This window comes from Nannobrachium achirus, assembly GCF_963921795.1.
Source record: "Nannobrachium achirus genome assembly, chromosome: 15".
NCBI lineage: Eukaryota > Metazoa > Chordata > Actinopteri > Myctophiformes > Myctophidae > Nannobrachium > Nannobrachium achirus.
In genome coordinates, this window is record NC_137822.1 from 56,003,349 (window position 1) to 56,024,452 (window position 21,104).

Below are 21,104 nucleotides of genomic sequence, written 5' to 3' on the forward strand. Positions count from 1 at the left end.
CAGCAGGTTCACGAGACCATTTTGGTTAGGTTTGGATAATGTCAGAGAGTTCAACGTTCGCGTGGCGACCGTGCGCAGACCTTTTCACATCGTTGTTGTCGGGTGGAAACCTTGTATGTCCAAAACCGTTTGTTTTTTATTTATCATTTAAAAAAAATGATTTAAAATAGTGAAAATAGCCGACCTACAAGCACACAACGCCTCGCGGTGCGATGCGTTGTGTGCTTGTAGATCGGCTATTTTCACTGGTTTTGTGCGACAGTCTTGTATGATGAAGCAGGGCTGCTTTACGAAACTTGGAGATACAAGGAATCTGCCCGACAGTGACGACATACTAGATTTATTAGTTTTCTGGTGTTTAAAAAAAAAATTGTCCATTCATTTTTATTTATATAATCTTCTCTATTTAAGTCTATAATCAAGCCAGGATCCTGGTAAATGATAACCATAGAACCTTTGATTCTGTTATGATAGACGGTAGTATATCATGGATAGTTGGATACTGAAATAGCGGAACCAGTGGGCCGCATTACAACAATGGCAAGGGGCCAGTTGATATAATGGCCATATTAATGATACTTGATAACTTCTGTCTCATACTGTCTATCTTATCAACAGACCCAGTTTTCTGGCAAATTAAACATGGTGGTATTGAATTGGCATGAGATGGTAAAGCATCCGTCCAGTTTGGGTTAAAGTTCCACAGTTTTGCCTTCCGGGATGATTATTCATGTAATAGTAATGTAATTAAAGATAAGAAATACAAATCTTTTATTTATTTAGATTGATTGGCTCAAATGCTTTGTGTTCACAATGCACAATTTAAAGTGAACCACACCTCAGACTAGTTAAGTTAAGTGAACTGAACTCAGACCAACTTGGTTCACATCAAAGGGGTTTGAGTTTGTTTGGAGTGTCCCCGAGAGTTTGACAGCAAAATCATCTGTGTATTTGGGGTCCATCTAAATTTGTATCCAGATATTTAACCACTTGAAACGTCAATACTTGATAAACTTGAACTTTCACTCTGTACTTAGTCTGCTCTTTTTCCCCTCTACACCAAAACTCTTTGCCGAAAAATAGCTTCTATTCATATTTTTCTAGCTTCTATCACCCCCTATGGAGAACACCCTATAGTAACTCTGAGGAACCCCTAGGTGTCCCGGACCCCCTGTTGAAGACCCTTGATCTAGATCTACTATCTGTTGTTTTCGACCACTGACCCCCATCTGATACGAATACGATCTGTAATGTTTTGCACGTCACCATTGTGCGACGAAGTATAAACAGGACTAAAGTGCTTGATATTATGTTGTGACCAACCCAGTCCACAGACCAGCCAGTAGGGGTCAGCAGTGACAAGATTATGCCAGTGTGTGAGGGATTGAGGGGATTATAATCAGGGAAAATACCAATATGACAAAATTGGTACTTTGTGGGTTGACCTGGAGAAACGGTTAACTTTTGGTGCAATAGGTGGAAGAGGTCGGGAGGTGCCTGGTGGTTCATACCATACAGTACTTATTAAGTTTGAGCAGGGGTGTCGCACCAAATACTGGGCCCTGCTTACAAGGATTCGCTACAGTTATATTGTGTTTTAACTATTGAAAAATAGCAGATATACAATGCGAGCTTGTAGATCTGCTATTTTTGAGAAATAGTGAAAACTTGCCAGTGCCAGTCTTTGAATATTTCAAATCCTTCCGAGGTCTTTTGAAAAAAAACTATGTTTCTATCCATTTCAGTGGTGCTCAAACCTTTCCATGTGAAGGACCCCCAAAATGATATGTATTTGGCCACGGAACCCCATCTCAAAATATTTAGCTCCAGGGACCCCCCCAGAAGCAAAATTTGAGTGACTTAAAAAATACATATATTCAAAGATTTGCACACATTTTCACGACTTTTCAAAAATAGCAGGTCCACAAGCTCGCAGGGCTTGTACCGTATATGTGCTTTTGCCACCCCCCCCCCAAACCAATCCCATGTCTCCTCTCCTCCATGGCATTGGTTTCCTGTCTCTCTTCAATAATCTCGGCTATCTGCAATAAAGAAGAATTACAAAATGAAATGTAAAAACAATGTCAAAAGTCCCAATCCTTGTCACAAATAGAGATGCAGGCTGGGTTTTGGCTGGGTGTGAGTGAGTGTTGATCAATTCTCCTCCAATGAGAGTGCAAATGGACGCCGCAAGGGTCCATTTTGGTTCCATGCGTCTCTCTTTGGAGTTCAATTAACACAAGATTTACTGTGTACGTACAATATTTGCAGGAAACATATGCAATTAAGGTGATATTTACATGAAGTCTTGCCTATGGTGCCTACGGTGTGTGTGTGTGTGTGTGTGTGTGTGTGTGTGTGTGTGTGTGTGTGTGTGTGTGTGTGTGTGTGTGTGTGTGTGTGTGTGTGTGTGTGTGTGTGTGTGTGTGTGTGTGTGTGTGTGTGTGTGTACGTGCACGCGTGTGTTTGTGCGCATGCATGTGTGCGTGCTTGTGTGTGTGTGTGTGTGTGTATCTTTGGGGCCTTTCCATTGTTCCACTATTGGGGTTGGTGGGGGTGGGGGGGCTGGGTGGAAAGTCCCCTGCCTTCCTCTGGTCAGGACTGTCTACGTGGACGTGCATGCATGGGTGGGTGGGTGAACGAATGTGTTTGCGTGCGTGCCTTGACTTGTAAGTGTTTTTGAAACGTGCTTGCGTGTGCGCGAGCGTGTGAACCTGAGCGTTGAGGACCAATCGCTGCCCTCCGAGGAAGCAGGAAGTAGCAGGGCCACAGTCTGTGTGAGCCAATCAGAAGGCCGCGTGCGTAGAGGAAAGAGGCCCCCCTTCAGGAAACGTGTCACACTTTCAGGGTTTGAGAGACCAAACTGACTCTGTGTCTCCATTCTATAGATTTGACTAAGTGACTATTGATTGATTCCTAATAGCCGTATTGTGGATCATCCTCTGAGGTGTCCACCGCAATCGTCTCTCCTCCCATCTATCCATAACCTCGGTTATCTACAGAATTCGCCGATTCGGGCGATTGGTCAAATCTTAGTCGTGGACGAGAGTCTTCCATCCAGCCATCCGTGGGTCAGTTAGGCGTGTCTCGTGGGGCTCAACAGCATGGTGTTAGGCGGCACGGCGGCGGGCCATGTCTGAAGCGTTGTGCGCTTCGTCCGTGAAGAAGAAGAAAAAGCTGTCGTTTGCGCTGAGCTCCCGGCCCAGCGTGAGGATGTGCGTGGGGGAGCAGCGGGACATGCTGTAAGTTCTGGACTTTCATTTCTTTTCTTTCTTGTTCTTTTGAGCGGGCGCTAAGCGCTCCTACACCTGGCTTTGTCTGTTTGTATGTGTGTACGTAATGTCCCACACTTGGCGCACTTGGCCGAGCTTCGCGGGGCACTTAATGAAATGAACTCCTTAGAGGCGCCGCTCATTTGTGATTGTGTGATTTATTATTACTTTTATTTTGAGCGGCGCTAACTGCTCCTACATCAACATCTGGCTTTGTCTTTACCAGTCTCAGGCTGGGCACTAACTCACAAACAGAGACATAAGGTGCAGGTTAAAAAAAAGATACAGCACTGGAACACTAACAGATATGGGCCACAGGCAACTCTGAGGACAAATGAATAGTCTTATGTTCTGATGGCATATAGTGCAAATCAGGTACCTCTGTCTGTTTGATTGATTGATTGAAGAATTTATTAGAAGTTTGCAATAGAAAATTGTCTGTCTGTCTGTGTTAACAGAGAGAGACCGAGATTACACACACACACACACGCATGTGGGACCCATCCGGAATCAATGGGGGTGCATTTACTATAATCAGATTTTTGTCTTAGGAATGCGGCAACTTCAAAAAAGTATTATTGAACTCTCCAAGCTGTGATAATCAATAGAAAAAGGTCATTTTGGGGTTGAACTACTCCTTTAATATATGATATTGAAGCTACAATCCATAGCTTTTCATATCAAACACTGGTCTGACCATGTGTGTGCGAGAGAGAGAGAGAGAGGATTTCTAAGAAACGGCCATAGTCGTAACTCTGGCCAAGAGGGAATCCCCACCGCTTGACCAGTTCCTGATTGCGGCTCCACCAGCTGTGAAGTGAGGAACAGCAACACATGCACTCAGCCAGTTACTCAATAACTACAATGTCACGTCTTCCCTATTACAGTCAGTAGACACCTAATGCATTACTTCATTAAATTGATTGGTTGGTTGATTGATTGATTGATTGATTGATTGATTGATTGATTGATTGAGTGATTGATTAATTGATTGATTGATTGCAGGGACGTGCAGATAATGTTAGAGAGGCAGGGGCTGTAATTTCTAAAAGGGCCCTTTGGTGAAAATATCGAAAATAGTAGACCTCCAAGCTCACTGCGTTGTGAGCTTGGAGGTCGGCTATTTTTGGTGCTTGACACCACACAGAACTAAGCATAATATGTCAAAGTCAATACGTACTGTATAACGGCATGGAGACGCAGAGAGGGCAATTCTTTCAACATGCATTCAAGTTCAGGAGAGTTTGGACAAAGCAATTCTCTATAACTGTGGAAATTACCAGCATCCCATACAAATATGGCCAACTGCAAACACATTGCAAGAGTGTATGGCTGCAGGCCTGGAGACACCTCCCTCAGCAGATCTTTCTTGTCAGATCTTTCGTCTCAGTACGGAAGTACTCAGAACGGAAGTACTAACGGCAAGTCTACAGGGTCAACAAAGGCGGAGCCGCTCGAGTGTCCACGACATTGCAAGCGGCGCGAAGGCCAGCGGACCTTGGGCCAGCGGCCGGCGGGCCAGGGCCCGCCGGCCGCGCGAGTTACGAAGCCGTGGTGAATGCAATCGTTATATTTATGCCCAGGCCGTAAGGCCTGGGCAAGCCCACGATAAACATCAGCATTGATGGCTGAATGGATAGCGTCGCCGACTTGCGTGCCAGAGATCACTAGATCGAATCTCACCGTTGCCCCACTGCACACGTCCCCGAAGCACTAGGGGGCAGTAGAGTCAAGTAATTAGGTACTTCCGTACTGAGACGAAAGATCTGACAAGAAAGATCTGCAGAGGGAGGTGTCTCCAGGCCTGCAGCCATACCCATCTCACACATTGCTTCATGTAGTTCTCAAACATTTTTGGCTCAGGTCAACCCTGTAAATAACGGTTTCATCCATGGCACCCTCTGCCCCAGTGTTCATTTTTTCAGCAAATTTTGATTTAGTCATAGTCTTAGTCTTAGTCTTAGTCCTGTGACAGGACTGTCTTAGTATTCTGAAATTGTTTTAGTCTAGTCTAGTCTTAGTCGACTAAATATCAAAAAATGTAGTCTTCGTCTTAGTCTTAAACATATTATTTTAGGCTACATATAACCACATAACTCTGAACAAGTCATTGTCTTCTACTGCCTGTTACTTGGTCAAAATAAACCATACATAAAAGATGTATTTGGCTTTAATTTCATTGCAGTTACATACCAGTGTTAATTTTTACAGCCATTAGTCTTAGACTTAGATTTAGTCTTATTAAATTATAGTCTTCTGAAATCGACAAAATATCAAAATCTTGTAGTCTTTAAGTCTTAGTCTTTAGTTGTACCACTTAAACAGCATCCCTAGTCTGGGGGGGGGGGGGGGGGGGGGGAATAAATAATAATAATAAATCGGTACAATACAAGATGGTCTAGATAGAAGGTCTAAGTTTTAGTTGACAAAATCAACACTGCTACAACAGATGTCAAGTGTGCATCTGGGTGATGTCAGGTCACCCATCAGAAGGTTTCCATTCCACACTATAACATCCTGGATTCACTTTCAATTCCCCCGCAAAGACGTCAAGTAAAACCAGGAACAGATTACGAACCAGGACCGGATCATATCGAGTTCTATTGGCTCTTTAATGGCTGTCAGTATATCAAGATACTCTGTGTGTGAGTGTGTGTGTGTGTGTGTGTGTGCTAGAGCATTCACGAATAGTAATTTTTAGTATTCGAATTATTCAACCTCAAAGTATTCGAATAGTCGAATATTCGGCAGGACTGGCCAAACTGGCAAATATTAAGTACAAGAGGTGAACATTGTGAAAATAACCGATCTACATGCTCACAACGCCTCGCAACGCGTGGCGTTGTGCTATTCTTTCTTCTGCTATTTTCACAATATTTATCTGCGGAACCGAGTCACATTAAATCTAATACCTACAGTTCCAAGTGCTTGTCGGGGTGGGGGTCCCCAGTTCAAATATGTTTATTTTGGGGGTCACAGCCTAAAAAGGTTTGAGAACCCCTGGTATAAAGCATTAAAAAGATTCGTCCACCAGGGGCATTGACAACTCATTCTTATGACTTCCTATCTAGTCAAGCTTTATAAACTATATATTTTTTAAAGAGAATACAATAATAAAAAAAGATCGAATATTCAACTTCGGTGAACAACGTCGAATAGTGACTTTGATATTTGAATATTCGAATATTCAAATATTTGGTGAATAGTGTGTGTGTGTGTGTGTGTGTGTGTGTGTGTGTGTGTGTGTGTGTGTGTGTGTGTGTGTGTGTGTGTGTGTGTGTGTGTGTGTGTGTGTGTGTGTGTGTGTGTGTGTGTGTGTGTGTGTGTGTGTGTGTGTGTGTGTGTGTGTGTCCAGAGAGGAAGTGTGTGTTGGAACGAGCCTGGTATGTGAACAGCCACTCCTATGAGCCTTTGCTGGTAAACAATAGCTCTGAGATGGGAATCTCAGCGTATGTGTGTGTGTGCATGCATGCGTGCGTGTGTGTGTGTGTGCATGTCTCTCTCTCTCTCTCTCTCTCTCTCTCACACACACACACACACACACACACACACACACACACACACACACACACACACACACAGTGTCACACACACACGTCTCCCTCTCAGCTGTCCTACTGTCTGTCTCTCCTACTTGTCCGGCAGTGGCTCAGGAGGTAGAGCGTCCGTCTTGGAGTCTTTAGCGTCCAGGTTCGATCCCCGTCTCCTCTTGGCTGTGTGCAAGGTACTGGCACTGAACCCCTAACTGCTCCCGACGAGCAGCTTGGTGCCTTGCAACCAGTGGTGGAAAAAGTCTACTCAAATTCTTTACTTAAAGTTGTACTATGTAACTTTTTTTATAAAACAAATCTTAAAATTCTCCTAACTATTAAATCACAAAAGTTTTAGAAGATCCGCGCCGTGAATTTCAGCCTGTAAAGCCTTCTCTATATGTAAACTGAGATCCTTGCCGTGGACCGGATCTCGCGCCAAAATTGCGTCATCACACTACCGGCCAATCACAGCGAGGGTTATACAACTGCCGGCCAATCACAGCGCATCTTGAAGTGGGGTCGCTATGGCAGCCATATTTGTTGTCGCCCGTTTGTACCATCCCTTCTCTAGGTAATTTCGCCTACCAGGCAGGGTGAAGGAGTCCGTATCTCTGGAATTACTGAACGCACAGGAACAAGGGACCCCTTAAAAGATAGATCTCAGCAAGGTGGAGGCAGACGCGGGGGTGTGAAGGTACGAAAAACGGGCGAAAGACGCGAACGCGACCGCGGTTTGCTATAGGGCTAATGACCACTAGTTGGGCATCTTACACAGTATGGCTTTAAGTAAAAGTATCAATACTGCAATGTAGAAATAGTCTGGAAATTCTAAATGTACTTGATTAAAAGTACAAAAGTATTAGTGTCAAAATGTTGTTCAAGTACCAAAATTAGTCATTATGCAGAATGCCCCAATTTCACAAGTTTTCAATTGTATAAACATGTATCCACCTGTTTCCGCGAGAATTTACTGTAGCATTATTTGCGGGACACTTCCAGTTAACAGCAGACATACAAGCTCACGTCGCGTCGCAGATGCAACCGTTGTGAGCTTGTAAATCACACTCGGCTGCGGCGCCGGAAGCTGCCTGCACATTCTGCGCAATGCACGATGGGATGTTGGAAAGTTGTGGATAAAAATCCTTTCGGCCGAAATGTACATAAAGGCTGAAGTGGTTAATGTGTGTTTTGTAAAAACAGTCCAAATCTCCAAAGTAATAACTAAAGTTTTCAAATAATATTTTGCCTCTGAGATGTAATGGAGTAGAAGTAAAAGTACTGATAATTGGAAATACTCAGTTAAAAGTTAAAAATACCCAAACAACTGTACTTAAGTACAGTACTTGAGTACTTGAGTAGTGGTTACTTTACACCACTGCTTGCACCGTGAGTGAATGTATGTGTGTGAACGAGAAGTAGGCCTACATTGTAAAGCGCTTGCTATATAAATGCGGTCCATTTGCCATTTGTGTCTTCTTCTCGGCTTCTCTGTCTCTCCTACACTCTCCCTTTCAGCTGTCCTACTGTCTGTCTCTCCTACACTGTCTCCCTCTCAGCTGTCCTACTGTCTGTCTCTCCTACACTGTCTCCCTCTCAGCTGTCCTACTGTCTCTCTCCTACACTGTCTCCCTCAGCTGTCCTACTGTCTGTCTCTCATACACTGTCTCCCTCTTAGCTGTCCTACTGTCTGTCTCTCCTACACTGTCTCCATCTCAGCTGTCCTACTATCTGTCTCTCCTACACTGTCTCCCCCTCAGCTGTCCTGCTGTCTGTCTCTCCTACACTGTCTCCCTCTCAGCTGTCCTACTGTCTGTCTCTCCTACACTGTCTCCCGCTCAGCTGTACTGCCTGTCTCTCCTTCAGTACAATACCATGTGAGTTTCCTACTCTCCGCTGACGGAAAACCCAAACAGGAGGTAAAGAAAGACAGTGTGGGGCAGATCAGTGTTAGGTGAAGTGCTGAGTGGGCAACCTCGATATGCCAGACTGTTGTTTTAGCATGGTCTGAAACAATACTGGCTTTACGGTGTGTGCGTGCGCGTGCGTGTGCGTGTGCGCGCGTGCGTGCGTGCGTGCGTGAACACGCCACTAATACAGGGGTTTTCAAACTTTTTTGTCTCAGGGCACCCCATCAGGTCACAGTTACTATCAAAACCTCCACCGGCTGTCAGTCAGTCTGTCTGTCTGTCCGTCACGCGTCACACTTCACGTCACACTTTTGCCCTACTCATATCTCCGCGACCGTTGCCTCTATCCATGCCAAACTTTAATTGCACACACACACTCCTTGGCTGCCAAACCACAACCCTCATTTCTCACATGGCCCTCTTCTAGCGCCACCGTGAGGCAGATTATTGCAAAACACATTTTTGGACACTGGTCCTACAGATTTTGCCCTAAAATCACGCAAAGCTGTACACAGTATCTCTAAAGTCATGTCATCAACATGGAACTGTCCCATTTCCCATATTCCCTCCTGATTGGCTACCATTGCCTTCTGAAGTTTGTGTATGCGACCTGACGGTCACTTATCTCCCAATTAGGGAGTCTTACTGTTTTTTAGAATCTTATATCATACAGTATTACGCGACGTAAATATGCACATCTTTCCACCTGAGATACGGTAGGCTCTGTCAGAGAAATATCAGTTTCCATCGGAAACTGCCTGAAAATAACTTTATACTTGATGTTTAACCACCAGCAATCAAGATGGATATTGATTTATCTTTTTAATTTTGTCTTGCAATTTTGTATTTACATGTTTTTATAGGCTATTTGTATGTATCTTATATGGAAGATTAACTGTCGCTCCGGCGTAAATACACAATAAATAAGGTCAATTCTCCTATGAAGGCAAACAGGCAGGTACTCAAGCACTGGTTGACTCCTACCATAATAAGTGCAACTGGTGGAGGCAATGCACACAGGGCACAGGTTAAACTGCATGCCACACAGGGACTATAGTGAGTCAGTCTTTGCCAAAGAAATTAGTGCTGAATTGTCAGATGTCAAGAAAGCTGTGAAGAAGCTGTGAAGCACACTGCTCTACTTCACCATTCTGAGGCTTGATGGATTTCACACTGTCAGTCACACATTGTTAAGTTATGTGTCTAGTTAGGAGTTTTTACTTCTCCAAATGAACGGCAAGGTTCTTTTGGTGGAAAAGGCCCATATAATAAATAAGAATTTATAGTATGGGGTCCCTGCTTCATCTCTCTATCAGCTAAGGGGTCCTTCCCCCCCCCCCCCCAGCATCCCTATTCTGGGGGTAAGGTTCACCAAAGAATAGCCTATCTACAAGCTCACAACGCGTCACACTGTGACGCGTTGTGACGCGTTGTGAGCTTGTCGATCTGCTATTTTTGGTGAGGAGAGTTGGCCGCAGATGGAAACATAACTCCTCAAGTAGAGTGCAAATCGGAAGGGATATTGATGAATTCCAAATATTATCAGATCATTCTCTGGCACCCCTGGACTGGCATCACGGCACCCTTAGGGTGCCACGCCACCCACTTTGGGAAACCCTGGTTGAGTAGCCCTGTGGGAGCTAAATCTGTGGGTTCTGCCGCAACTGTAACCACATTTAACCCTGGTGTCCCTGTCAACCTTGAGGACACCATTCAAAGTAACAGTGGCGTCAGTCCTCATGTGCACGCCTGCAGGGCCGAAAAAACAGGTTTTGTCTGTTTTTCCCCCGGGTTTCTACGGTTTCTTGGGCTGGACAATGGCAGCCTGGAACGGTTGCTCAAGTGCAGCTAAACTTTAGTTGGCATGTTAGTAAACGTGCCACAATTAACAAAAAAATTCATTACACCTGTGCAGCTGACCTGCGGAACCTGGGAATACCATGTTGTCAAGATGGGGAGAATACAATTATAATACCTTGTTAAAGTGACCATTTTCTTTACATTTTGCATTTGTAGTTATTTTACTGTCATATTATAACATAATAACCAGCACAGACAGACAAAGAGACATTCATGTATGTATATTTAAAAGTAACATTTATTTCCCCCCCCTGGACCCAGTATGGCAGCTGCATACCCCTGCCATACCCAATTGACGACCCTGCAAAGTATTAGGGCGACAGAAAAGAACAGGGCTTCCACATCCGTTGAGTTCAGTGGAAACGTGTCCTATTCGGTTCCCTCAAGCTATATTGTGGGCACATTTTTATTAAAACATTTAAAAAGAATAGTTAAAATAGCCGATCTGCAAGCGCATAACACGTCCCAATGTGTTGTGAGCTTGTAGATCGATTTGTATTTGTTTATTTACTGTAGAATTGAAATGGTCACGGTGATCTTGTTGAACTGTTTGATGTGAGGCGTTATCTGTCTGCCACTGAGTGTTTTGCCACTGTCTGTGTGTGTGTGTGTGTGTGTGTGTGTGTGCGTGTGTGTGTGTGTGTGTGTGTGTGTGTGTGTGTGTGTGTGTGTGTGCGTGTGTGCGTGTGTGTGTGTGTGTGTGTGTGTATCTTTCTGTTATCAGTCCTGCTCAAGGACAACCATCAGATGGAAAAACAGATAGAACTGGCTTCTGACAAGACTTTCATGTCCACTATCGCGTGCACAGTGCACACATACTGTACACACATGCAAACACACGCATGCACGCATGCACGCCCAAGTACACACACGCACACACACACACAGTCTTTGTTTTTGTCTCTTCCTATCTTCCTCCCTCCCCATCTCTGTACATATTGTTAGACAAAGTCATATTGCTGCCTCAGCACACACACACACACACACACACACACACACACACACACACACACACACACACACACACACACACACACACACACACACACACACACACACACACACACGTAAAGTAAAGTACATACACACACATACACATAGTACATACACACATAAGCATTAGTAAGACGCTGCCCGCCAATTCTTGGCCATCTGGCCAGTGATGTATATCGGACCAGTTACCCATATATGGAGAAAAAACATGCCCATATATGTACATTCCCAGATATGTCCTTAATATTAATGACATTGGGACAGGGATCTCCATATATGGGCATAAAACGTATGTTGATTAGTAAAGCCAAGTAGGGCCATGGCGAGTTAGGGCCTGGATTTGATGCCTGGGGATCTCCATATATGGGCATTAGGGGGTACCCTAACAGGGCATCATCTGGGAATGCCCATTTCTGTATGGACATTTTTATTTCATTTATTTTATCCTTTATTACATATATTATGCACACACATATTGGGATAGAGATGGGCGTTTGCCGTTTGGGCATTATTTTGTGAATGTGTACACAGTTTAACGTCCCAATTTCGTCAAGCATTCGGCAAAATAGCTGATCTACACGCTCACAGTGCGTTGCAGCGTGACATGTTTAGAGCTTGTAGATTGTGTTTTTCCCATGACAAAACCCGGGGACTATAGTCAATTATATAAGGTTTAAGTAGTGATGTGATATTGAAATGAAGAGCGAACAAGTTATCTCAGTATCTGAGAACCACTGGCCTACATGGTTCACCCTGAGGTGAACAGTCATCTGTCTTTTTGTACATTTTTCCACCCCGCCATCGTGTGGTTTCTTTATCAGTTATGGTTTCAGAGAAAAAGCTTCTTGTTTATTTTAGTGGGCGGCCGCCATGGCTGAATGAGGTAGAGCCGTCTGGTAATGAGAAGTTCACCAGGCAGTTCGCCTCCCGGCTCCAGTCTAGTGCCCCAGATTTGAACCACTTAAATTTTTTTTTGCTTTAACTATTGAAAAATAGCAGATATACCAGCTCACAGCGCGGCACCGAGTGCCGCACTGCAAGCTTGTAGATCTGCTATTTATTTTTAATCGTGAAAGTTTTTGCAATCCTTGAACATATAATTGTTTTAAAGCGAACATTTGTAACTCAAATTTTTCTTTCTCAGGGTCCCTGGAACAAAATATTTTGAGATGGGGGTCCACGGGCAAATACATATAATTCGAAAGGCCGAATTGTATTTAGGGGCTGAAGTGGTTAAAGGAGGGGGAGCAGGAATCTTTCTTTATAAAAATAATGACGCATATCTCTCAAAGATCCCCTAAGGATGTCCAAATAAATTTAAAATAAATAAATACACAAAAGACATAGGCACATTTGAAGTTATAATAAGTGTCTCCCTCTACACCCTCTACTTCCTTCTGCTTCCCTCGACTTCGGGACCACGCCTCTTCCGTGATGTTCCGTTCCGTCACAGCGCTGATAATGCCTCGGCTCGTTTCAGTCAGTGAGACAGGCAAACAGACAGGCAGACAGACAGACAGACAGACAGTCACCCCCTCCCCTCTGCCTGCAGGACTCTCTGCAGTCTGCACTGAGAGAGTGAACGATTAGTGAAATAATTGTTTAATGTTCTGATTGTGTGTACTTTAGCCTACTTCAGTAGTAGCAGAGATAGCCTACATTGCAAACTGTTTGATTGTGTGACTGTTTGTGCTCGCGGCTCGCTGCACGCACGGACATGTCCGCATCACCGCATCATGTGTAAAGTAACAAGTATATTTACTCAAGTACTGTACTCAAGTACAATGTTGAGGTATTTGTACTTGGATATTTGCAATTTCCAATACTTTCACTTCTACTACACATCTATCTCTGAGGCAAATACTGTACACCATTAAACAAATTTGAAAGCTTTAGTTACTACAGAAATACATATAATATTATAAAACATACATTAACTACTTTAGCCCTATTTTATACCTTGGCTGTTTGAAACTAGCCGATCTGCAAGCTCACAATTGTGAGCTTGTAGATTGGCCACTGCGTGTCGCGTCCTATAGGCTACTCACGTCCATGCGAGAATGAGATGAGTACTTTTACTTAAAGGGCCACTTCACCTCTGGGACAACTAGATCTTATTTTATTGTTGTTTGGGACACAATCAACACAATCCTGAGTTATCTTTTGTATTCAATCTGTGTTTTGAGATATTTTAGTATTTCAGCTGTGCTAGTGATGCGTTTTGCATCATATGATGCAGCATGATGATGCAAAATGCATCATATGATGCAAAACGCATCACTAGCACAGCTGAAATACTAAAATATCTCAAAACACAGATTGAATACAAAAAATAACTCAGGATTGTGTTGACAAAAAAATAAGATCTAGTTGTCCCAGAGGTGAAGTGGCCCTTTAAGTAAAAATTAACTACTTTAGCCCTATTTTATACCTTGGCTGTTTGAAACTAGCCGATCTGCAAGATCACAATTGTGAGCTTGTAGATTCGCCACTGCGCGTCGCGTCCGGCGACTGTCCATGCGAGAATGATATGAGAGTACTTTTACTTAAGTAAAATATGAGTATCTTTTCCACCATTGCCCCCACCGCACGGTCGTCGCTTGCATGGGCCGCCCCGTCACTCGTGTTTGTGAAGGACCTTATAATAACTAATTCCAGTGGAATGTTTGGTCCAGATGTAGAGAACACATGAATCGAGAGGCAGGGGGAAAAACGGAGGGAGGAGAAAAAAAAAACTTAAAAAAAAAAAAAACATCCACAGTCAAACACCGAGGCAACTCCAGCATTTGGCCGAAACGATCGCTCATGTGGGCTTGCTGTTTCTCAGTGCCTCGCTAGAGAACCGGGTCGCGAAGAGACACGCCCCCAGGCTAGTAAAATAGGTGCATGCTTCACTATTTAATGGATACGGAAAAAACGGCCGGCTGATTCTTAAAAAAAAATTGCAAGTGTATGGCAGAGGCGTTGTTGGTCATGTCAATTAAGAAAGTTATGAGTTAACTTTATTATAAATACTGTAAAATATTGTAATGTTCCCCACTCCACCACGTGATGTAGATCAGTGCTCAGTCGTCATGATTTTGCTCGGCCATTCCTGAGCTGGTGGAGGAGGAGTTTTGAGAAAGTAGGATGTTGGAATCTCCGTCTGAATACAACTCTGTAAACAGGCAAGATAACTATATGGTTGCATTGGCAAATATTTTCACAATTACCAAACAATTAAATTGGGACAAAGTAGTAGTTATTCTGCTACCCTGTCTTTAATGCACGTTTTGTAGCAATAATCAAAATGCACAAAGTAACTACCGTAGTAACTAAAGTTGTCAAATAGTTGTACTAGTGGAGTAAAAGTACAATATTATTATTAATTGAAAATGGGAAATGCTCCAGTAAAGTACACACACCTCAAAAATGTACTTAGTTATTTTCCACCACTGCTATCACTCCTCTCTCCTTATCTGTCTTTCTCCTGGCCTCTTCAGTTTGCCTCCCTCCTTTTAACATTTTAGTTCCCAACGAGCGGAAACCTTGTATGTCCAAAACTAGGGGTGTAACGATATGGTAACTGAATCGAAACATCGATTCAAATGTGCAATTATCTACTATACTGTTTGCAAAAGCAAAATATCGTACCTGCGGGAAACCAGTGGTCACATGGTCTATGGTTGATTTAGTCGACTGCAGGGGCGTCACAAGGGGGGGAAGGGGGGGGAGGGGGGGGGGAGTGGGACTGAGTTACTAGGGCCCAAGGTGGAGGAGAGAGGTATTTTATACTTCAGCTATTGAAAAATAGCAGATATACAAGCTCGCAGCGCGGCACTCGATCTTGTAGATCTGCTATCTTTGAAAAGTCGTGAAAATGTGTGGAAATCTTTGAATATATGTATTTTTTAAGTGAACATTTATAACTCAAATTTTGCTTCTGGGGGGGGGGGGGGTCCCTGGAACTAAATATTTTGAGATGGGGGTCCGTGGCCAAATACATTTGAGGGTTACATCATTTTGAGGGTCCTTCACATGAAAAAGTTTGAACACCACTGACATCGAAACAAGGGTTTGAAAAACCTTAGGATTTGAAATATCCAAAGACTTACACAAATGTTCACGATTTTCCAAAAATAGCAGTTCTACAAGCTCACAGCGTGCGCTGTGAGCTTGTATATCTGCTTTTTTTCTATAGTTAAAGCACAAAATGTGAGTGAATGCTTGTACCCAGGGCCCAGAATTTGGTGCGAACTGCGAAGCCCGTGGTCGACTGGATGTTGAGAATAAACTTTAGAAGATGAAGGACTTTGGAAATGTTTTGACAAGATATTATCTTTCCCTCTCCCCCTCTCCCCCCCCCTCTCTCTCTCTCTCTCTCTCTCTCTCTCTCTCTCTCTCTCTCTCTCTCTCTCTCTCTCTCTCTGGTGAATCCACAGAGAATGTTCTAAAGGGTCAATTAGTTCAGACACGCCTCATTTTCTTTCCCAATGGCTACTACACCCTCTCCTTAATCTCTCTCTCCCACACACACACGCACACACACACACGCGCACGCACGCACGCACGCACACACAGTTCACACACCTCTTACATGATGCCTGAAGCTGATCAGCCTGCCAGGAAGTACGAGGTTTCCGGTAGACCATGAGCATTATGTATTTCCTGTGTGTGTGTGTGTGTGAGTGTGAGTGTGAGTGAGTCATATTGAGAGACATGTACATGATATCGTCGTTGTCGGGTGAAAACCCTGTATGTCCAAAACCGTTCGTTTTGTCTTTATCATTTTAAAAATGATCTCAAATAGTGAAAATAGCTGATCTGCAAGCACACAACGCCTCGCACCGCGAGGCGTTGTGTGCTTGTAGATCTGCTGTTTTCACTACCTTTGTGCAACGGCCTTGTCTGATGAAGCAGGGCTTTACTTTGCGAAAGAACGTACACATTTGAAACTTGGAGATACGAGGTTTCTGCCTGACCGTGATGATATGATAGTGTAACTGTGTGTCTGAGAGAGAGAAGTGTGAGTGTGAGTGTGAGTGTGTGTGCGCGTGCGTGCGCACGTGCAATTACAGTACAAGAAAAGCCAAATGAAAGGAGGAGGGGGTAGAGCGAGATAGACATCACATCACAGAGGAGAAAATGAGCGAGGGAGGAGAGAACAAGAGAAAGATAAATAAGAAGGACAGACAGACGGCGGAACAAAAGTTCATCTGACGCCCGGGAAGGCCGAGGGAATCGCGCTCGGTCAAGACAAAAACACATAGCGCCTTCTGGAGTAAACTCGACGCGGAGTACATGCTATTTTTCTATTTTTGTTTTGCGAGGCAGGTCTGCTTTAAAAAGCAGAACTCTTTCTTTTTTTAAACCCACGCATTTTGTAAAAGTTTTTTTAAACCGGTTATCTAATGTAATCCTGGCCGCTACACTCCCTCTGCCAACCTGGGGAGAGCAACGGACTGACCTCACGCTTTCTTCTATGCGTGAGGAGTCCAAGCTGCTTCTTTTCACCTGACAGGGAGGGGAGATTTCCCCGGTTGGACGTAGCGCGTGGAAGGAACACGTTATTCCAAACCAGTTCCTTTCCCCTCCATCAGGCGCCCCGGCTCGCCAGGGGGAGGCATTATAGAGACCAGGACTCCTTCTTGAGTGCAAGCTCATCTGAAGACGATTGTTCGAATGCATGGCAGTTTGAGTAAAATCGAGGCCGAGTGGACAGGAAAACATGAACGTATACGGTAGGGCCTCATCGTCATGGCCTGCTTTAAAACCAGTGTCCAGCTTCTGTCATTAAAGCCCAGCCTATATACACGGTGCTTGGCTGCTGTCGAGTGGAGCTGTTTGAGCACCACCAGCTGGTTGTAAAGCGCGCCGCAGGAAGCACATGGATCTGATAGCGTCCACAGCTAACATGCTGATGGAGAGCTCTGCCATGCAGAGAATCAGCAGGAGCTTCGCTAGAAGGAGGTACAGTAGGTGCGCTGGCTGTCAAATCCTCAGTGTTGGTGTTAGAATTACAGACCTGTAAGGGTCCTTTTTTGCCCCCCGCATAAATGACAATGACGCGAAACAGTGGGTTTGGGTTGGGTTGAGGCTTTGACCTTGAAACTCCTCCTCTCCTCTCCTCTCCTCTCCTCTCCATCTCTTAAGCCAGGGGTCGCAGGCTGAAAAGGTTGAGAACCACTGTCTTAAGGTGGTTGCACACTGCTGCGTTTTTCGGGCCGAATATCGGAGTGAATTTCGGAGCACGCAAATAAAAAAATCAACCTCACGTTATGTCAATCACGTTTGCACACTGCCGCCCGTTTCGCGCACCACTCGGTCCCTTGCTCTCTCTATCTCTCTCTCTCTCCTTGCCCTGAAAAACGCATTTCGCAACGAAAAACGCAGCAGTGTGCAACCACCTTTAAGCCCCCAGAACCTTTTTGTGTTGTCCATTTTAAGGCCCATTCCCACTGGGCCAGATAACAGATAAAAAAATCTCTTTCTCCAGATATTTTTCCATTCAAAGTGGATGGTAGATACAGATAAAAAAAAATAGCTGCCACAGATAAAAGTATCTGTGGCCTCAATGTCTGTACCACGTGCTGTTTGCATTTCTGACTAGCAAAGTATTAAGTCAATCAATCAAAAATGCTCTCCCCTCCTCTTTTTCCCCCTCCTCTTGATCCCCACAGAAGCATGTCGTCCGCGGAGGTGAGCTGGCCCGTGCCGATGCGAGCCATCGGCGCCCAGAACCTTCTCACCATGCCTGGAGGGGTGTCCACCGCAGGCTACCTCCACAAGAAGGGAGGCAGCCAGTTCAGCCTCTTGAAATGTGAGTACTAAAGGCTTTATCATAGTCCGAGGTGAAGAGCTATCACCTCAACTTTTATGTGATAAGCTATCTATAAAAATGTGATAACAAGTGGAGGCCATCATAGTCACAGACTCACGGTGATGCGCTATCACCGCGCCTCTGTGCCTCTGAAACCAGGGGGCACACTGATTGGTCAAGATCGACCAATCGGTGAACAGGGTGATGGGGAGATGTCTGAAAGTAAAAACGTAGGAGAGATGTCATGGTACGCGGTGATAGCCCTTCACTGTGGCGAATGACGTAATGTTGTAGTTTTCTGACTTTAAAAGACTACACCGCGGTGATTGCTTACCACCCCAGACTCTACTACAATAAGGCCATTAGACCCTTGAGACCTCGTAAACTGGACCGGAGTTGGCTCTGTACTTGGCAGTGATGGAAAAAGTACTCACAAATCTGGAATTCTACATTTACTTGAATAAAAGTGCAAAGGGTTTTGGTGTCAAAATGACATATACACTGTAGTACCAAAAGTAGAATGCAGAATGTCCCATTTCAAGTATTCAAATGTATAAAAACCCTTTTGAAAATAGCAGATCTGCAGATTGGCTATGCTCAAATGGCCGAAATGTATATACGGCTGAAGTGGTTAATGTATATTTTGTAATGATAACCAAAATCTTCAAAGTAACTAATATTTTAAAATAACTGTAGTGGAGTAAAAGTACAATGATTGGATCTGAGATGTATTGGAAATTGGAAATACTCAAGTAAAGTACAAATACCTCAAGTATAAATACCTCAAAATAGTACAGTACTTTAGTAAATGTACTTACTGTAGTTAATTCCATCAGTGGTACTGGGACCGTTTTTTTTCCATCTACACCAGATATCTGCCAAAAATTCCCGATCTACAAGCTCACAACACGTTGTGAGCTTGTCGATCGGCTATTTTTTGGGGTTCAAGTGGTTTAATGATGGGCCCATCAGATTGGTACATGTATTTCTGTGCGGCCTGTTGTTTCCCACTGACTCGCCTAACGGTGAGGAGCCCCCACCGGGAGGACGTAGAACCCCTACTCTACCTGCTTCCTACTGACAGGGCCTGTAGGACTACATGCGATAACAATGATCAGCCTCCCCGACCGGCTTCCCTACCGCGACCACAGGGAAGAGTGTTCGCATAGCCGGATGCACCACGATTTGGACCACCTGAGTCCGTGGCGGTGGGCAGCTACATTACCACTGTTTTGGTTTCTATTGTATTTTATGTTTTAGTCCCCTGCTTGTTGCTTCCTCGGGCAGGCCTACCCTCCCGTGATAACCATCTCCGAGGGACTCAACCTTGTCAAATAAACGAGAAAGGAAAAAGACCCACAGAACACAGCCATATGAAGAGGCACAGAGGGTTGTGCCAACAATAGCTTGTTGGACACAAGTGGCACTTCCTCTGTGATTTTAATCAGCTTTCAATCATCAATGTCCTTCCTCTGTTGCAACAGCATGAGAAAGTTAGGGTTAGGCTTAACAGCAACTCCACCAGTATAACTCTTTACTCTTTAAATGGCTCGGACACTTTGGTAAAGGTTTAGGTTGTGTAGTTACCATGCTGGTGGGCAATATTGTCTTTTATTTTTTTAATACATTATATTTTTACTAGCTCACGGCGAGGGCGAGGCGTTGTAAGCTTGTAGACCAGCTATTTTCGTGTAGAGGGGGAAAAAGAGCAGATTAAGTACTGAATGAGCAGTTAGGTTGACCAAGTATTGATGGTTTACGTGGTTAAATATCTGAAAATACAAATGAACACAACACTGATCATGGTGCTGTCAGACAAGTCTTTGAAGCTATCTCCAGTATGAGATCTATGAAAAGGTTACATCATGTCAGGTGTCTTCAACGTTTTCAGGCCAAGGACCCCTTAGTTGAGAGAGAGATGAAGCAGGGACCCCCACAACCTGTTCATAGATTCCATATAGTTTCATAGTTTGACATTACAATCATCAGTGTATTTTGGATTCATGTCAATTTGTGTTTTTTCAGATATGTAACCACTTGAACTGACAATACTTAATAAACTTGACCTTTCACTTTCACTAGTCTGCTCTCTTCCCCCTCTACACCAAACCTCTTTGCCAAAAATAGCCGATCTACAAGCTCACAACGCCTCGCAGAGCGAGGCGTTGTGAGCTTGTAGATCTGCTATTTTTCTGAAAAACATTGAAGACCCCTGGCCTAAAAGACGTTTTTTTGTCTGTGTTGCAGGGCCCTTGCGGTACACCATCATCCACAAAGGCTGTGTCTACTACTTCAAGACCAGTACCTCACCTTCACCACAGGGGGCGTTCTCGCTCAACGGCTACAACAGGTAAGGCTCATATATTCCAAGTCAATTCAAATGTTTTGACAATATTGATGATGATAATGCGCATGTAAAGAGTAGTAATGTTTTGTGTCAATGTTCATGTAGTTTTATATTGTAAAGGATTTTAAGCAAAATGGGGAAACGTTCTGATTTGAGGAGATCATAATCTAGACACATTTCCAGACAACGTCACACTGATAAGATACACAAACTCTGGAAGGCAATGGTAGCTAATCAGGAGGGAATATGGGAAATGGGACAAGTCCATGTTGATGACATGACTGTAGAGATACTGTGTACCGGTTTGTGTGATTTTAGGGCAAAATCTGTAGGAGCAGTGTCCAAAAATGTGTCTTGCAAGAATCGGCCTCATGGTGGCGCTAGAAGATGGCC

General features: G+C 44.1%; 1 protein-coding gene across 1 annotated transcript in view; it reads left to right on the forward strand.

Annotated features, from left to right (window-relative positions):
* Window positions 1-3,132: 3,132 nt before the first annotated feature.
* The window catches only part of LOC308299101 (SH3 domain-binding protein 2-like), a gene marked incomplete at both ends in the record, with an annotated part of 45,583 nt that continues 27,611 nt past the window's right edge, over window positions 3,133-21,104 (forward strand). Inside the window, 3 exons of the mRNA XM_080742825.1 lie at window positions 3,133-3,242; window positions 18,225-18,364; window positions 20,612-20,714. Coding sequence (XP_080598951.1) covers window positions 3,133-3,242; window positions 18,225-18,364; window positions 20,612-20,714 — 353 coding nt within the window. The remainder of the gene's footprint in view (window positions 3,243-18,224; window positions 18,365-20,611; window positions 20,715-21,104) is intronic.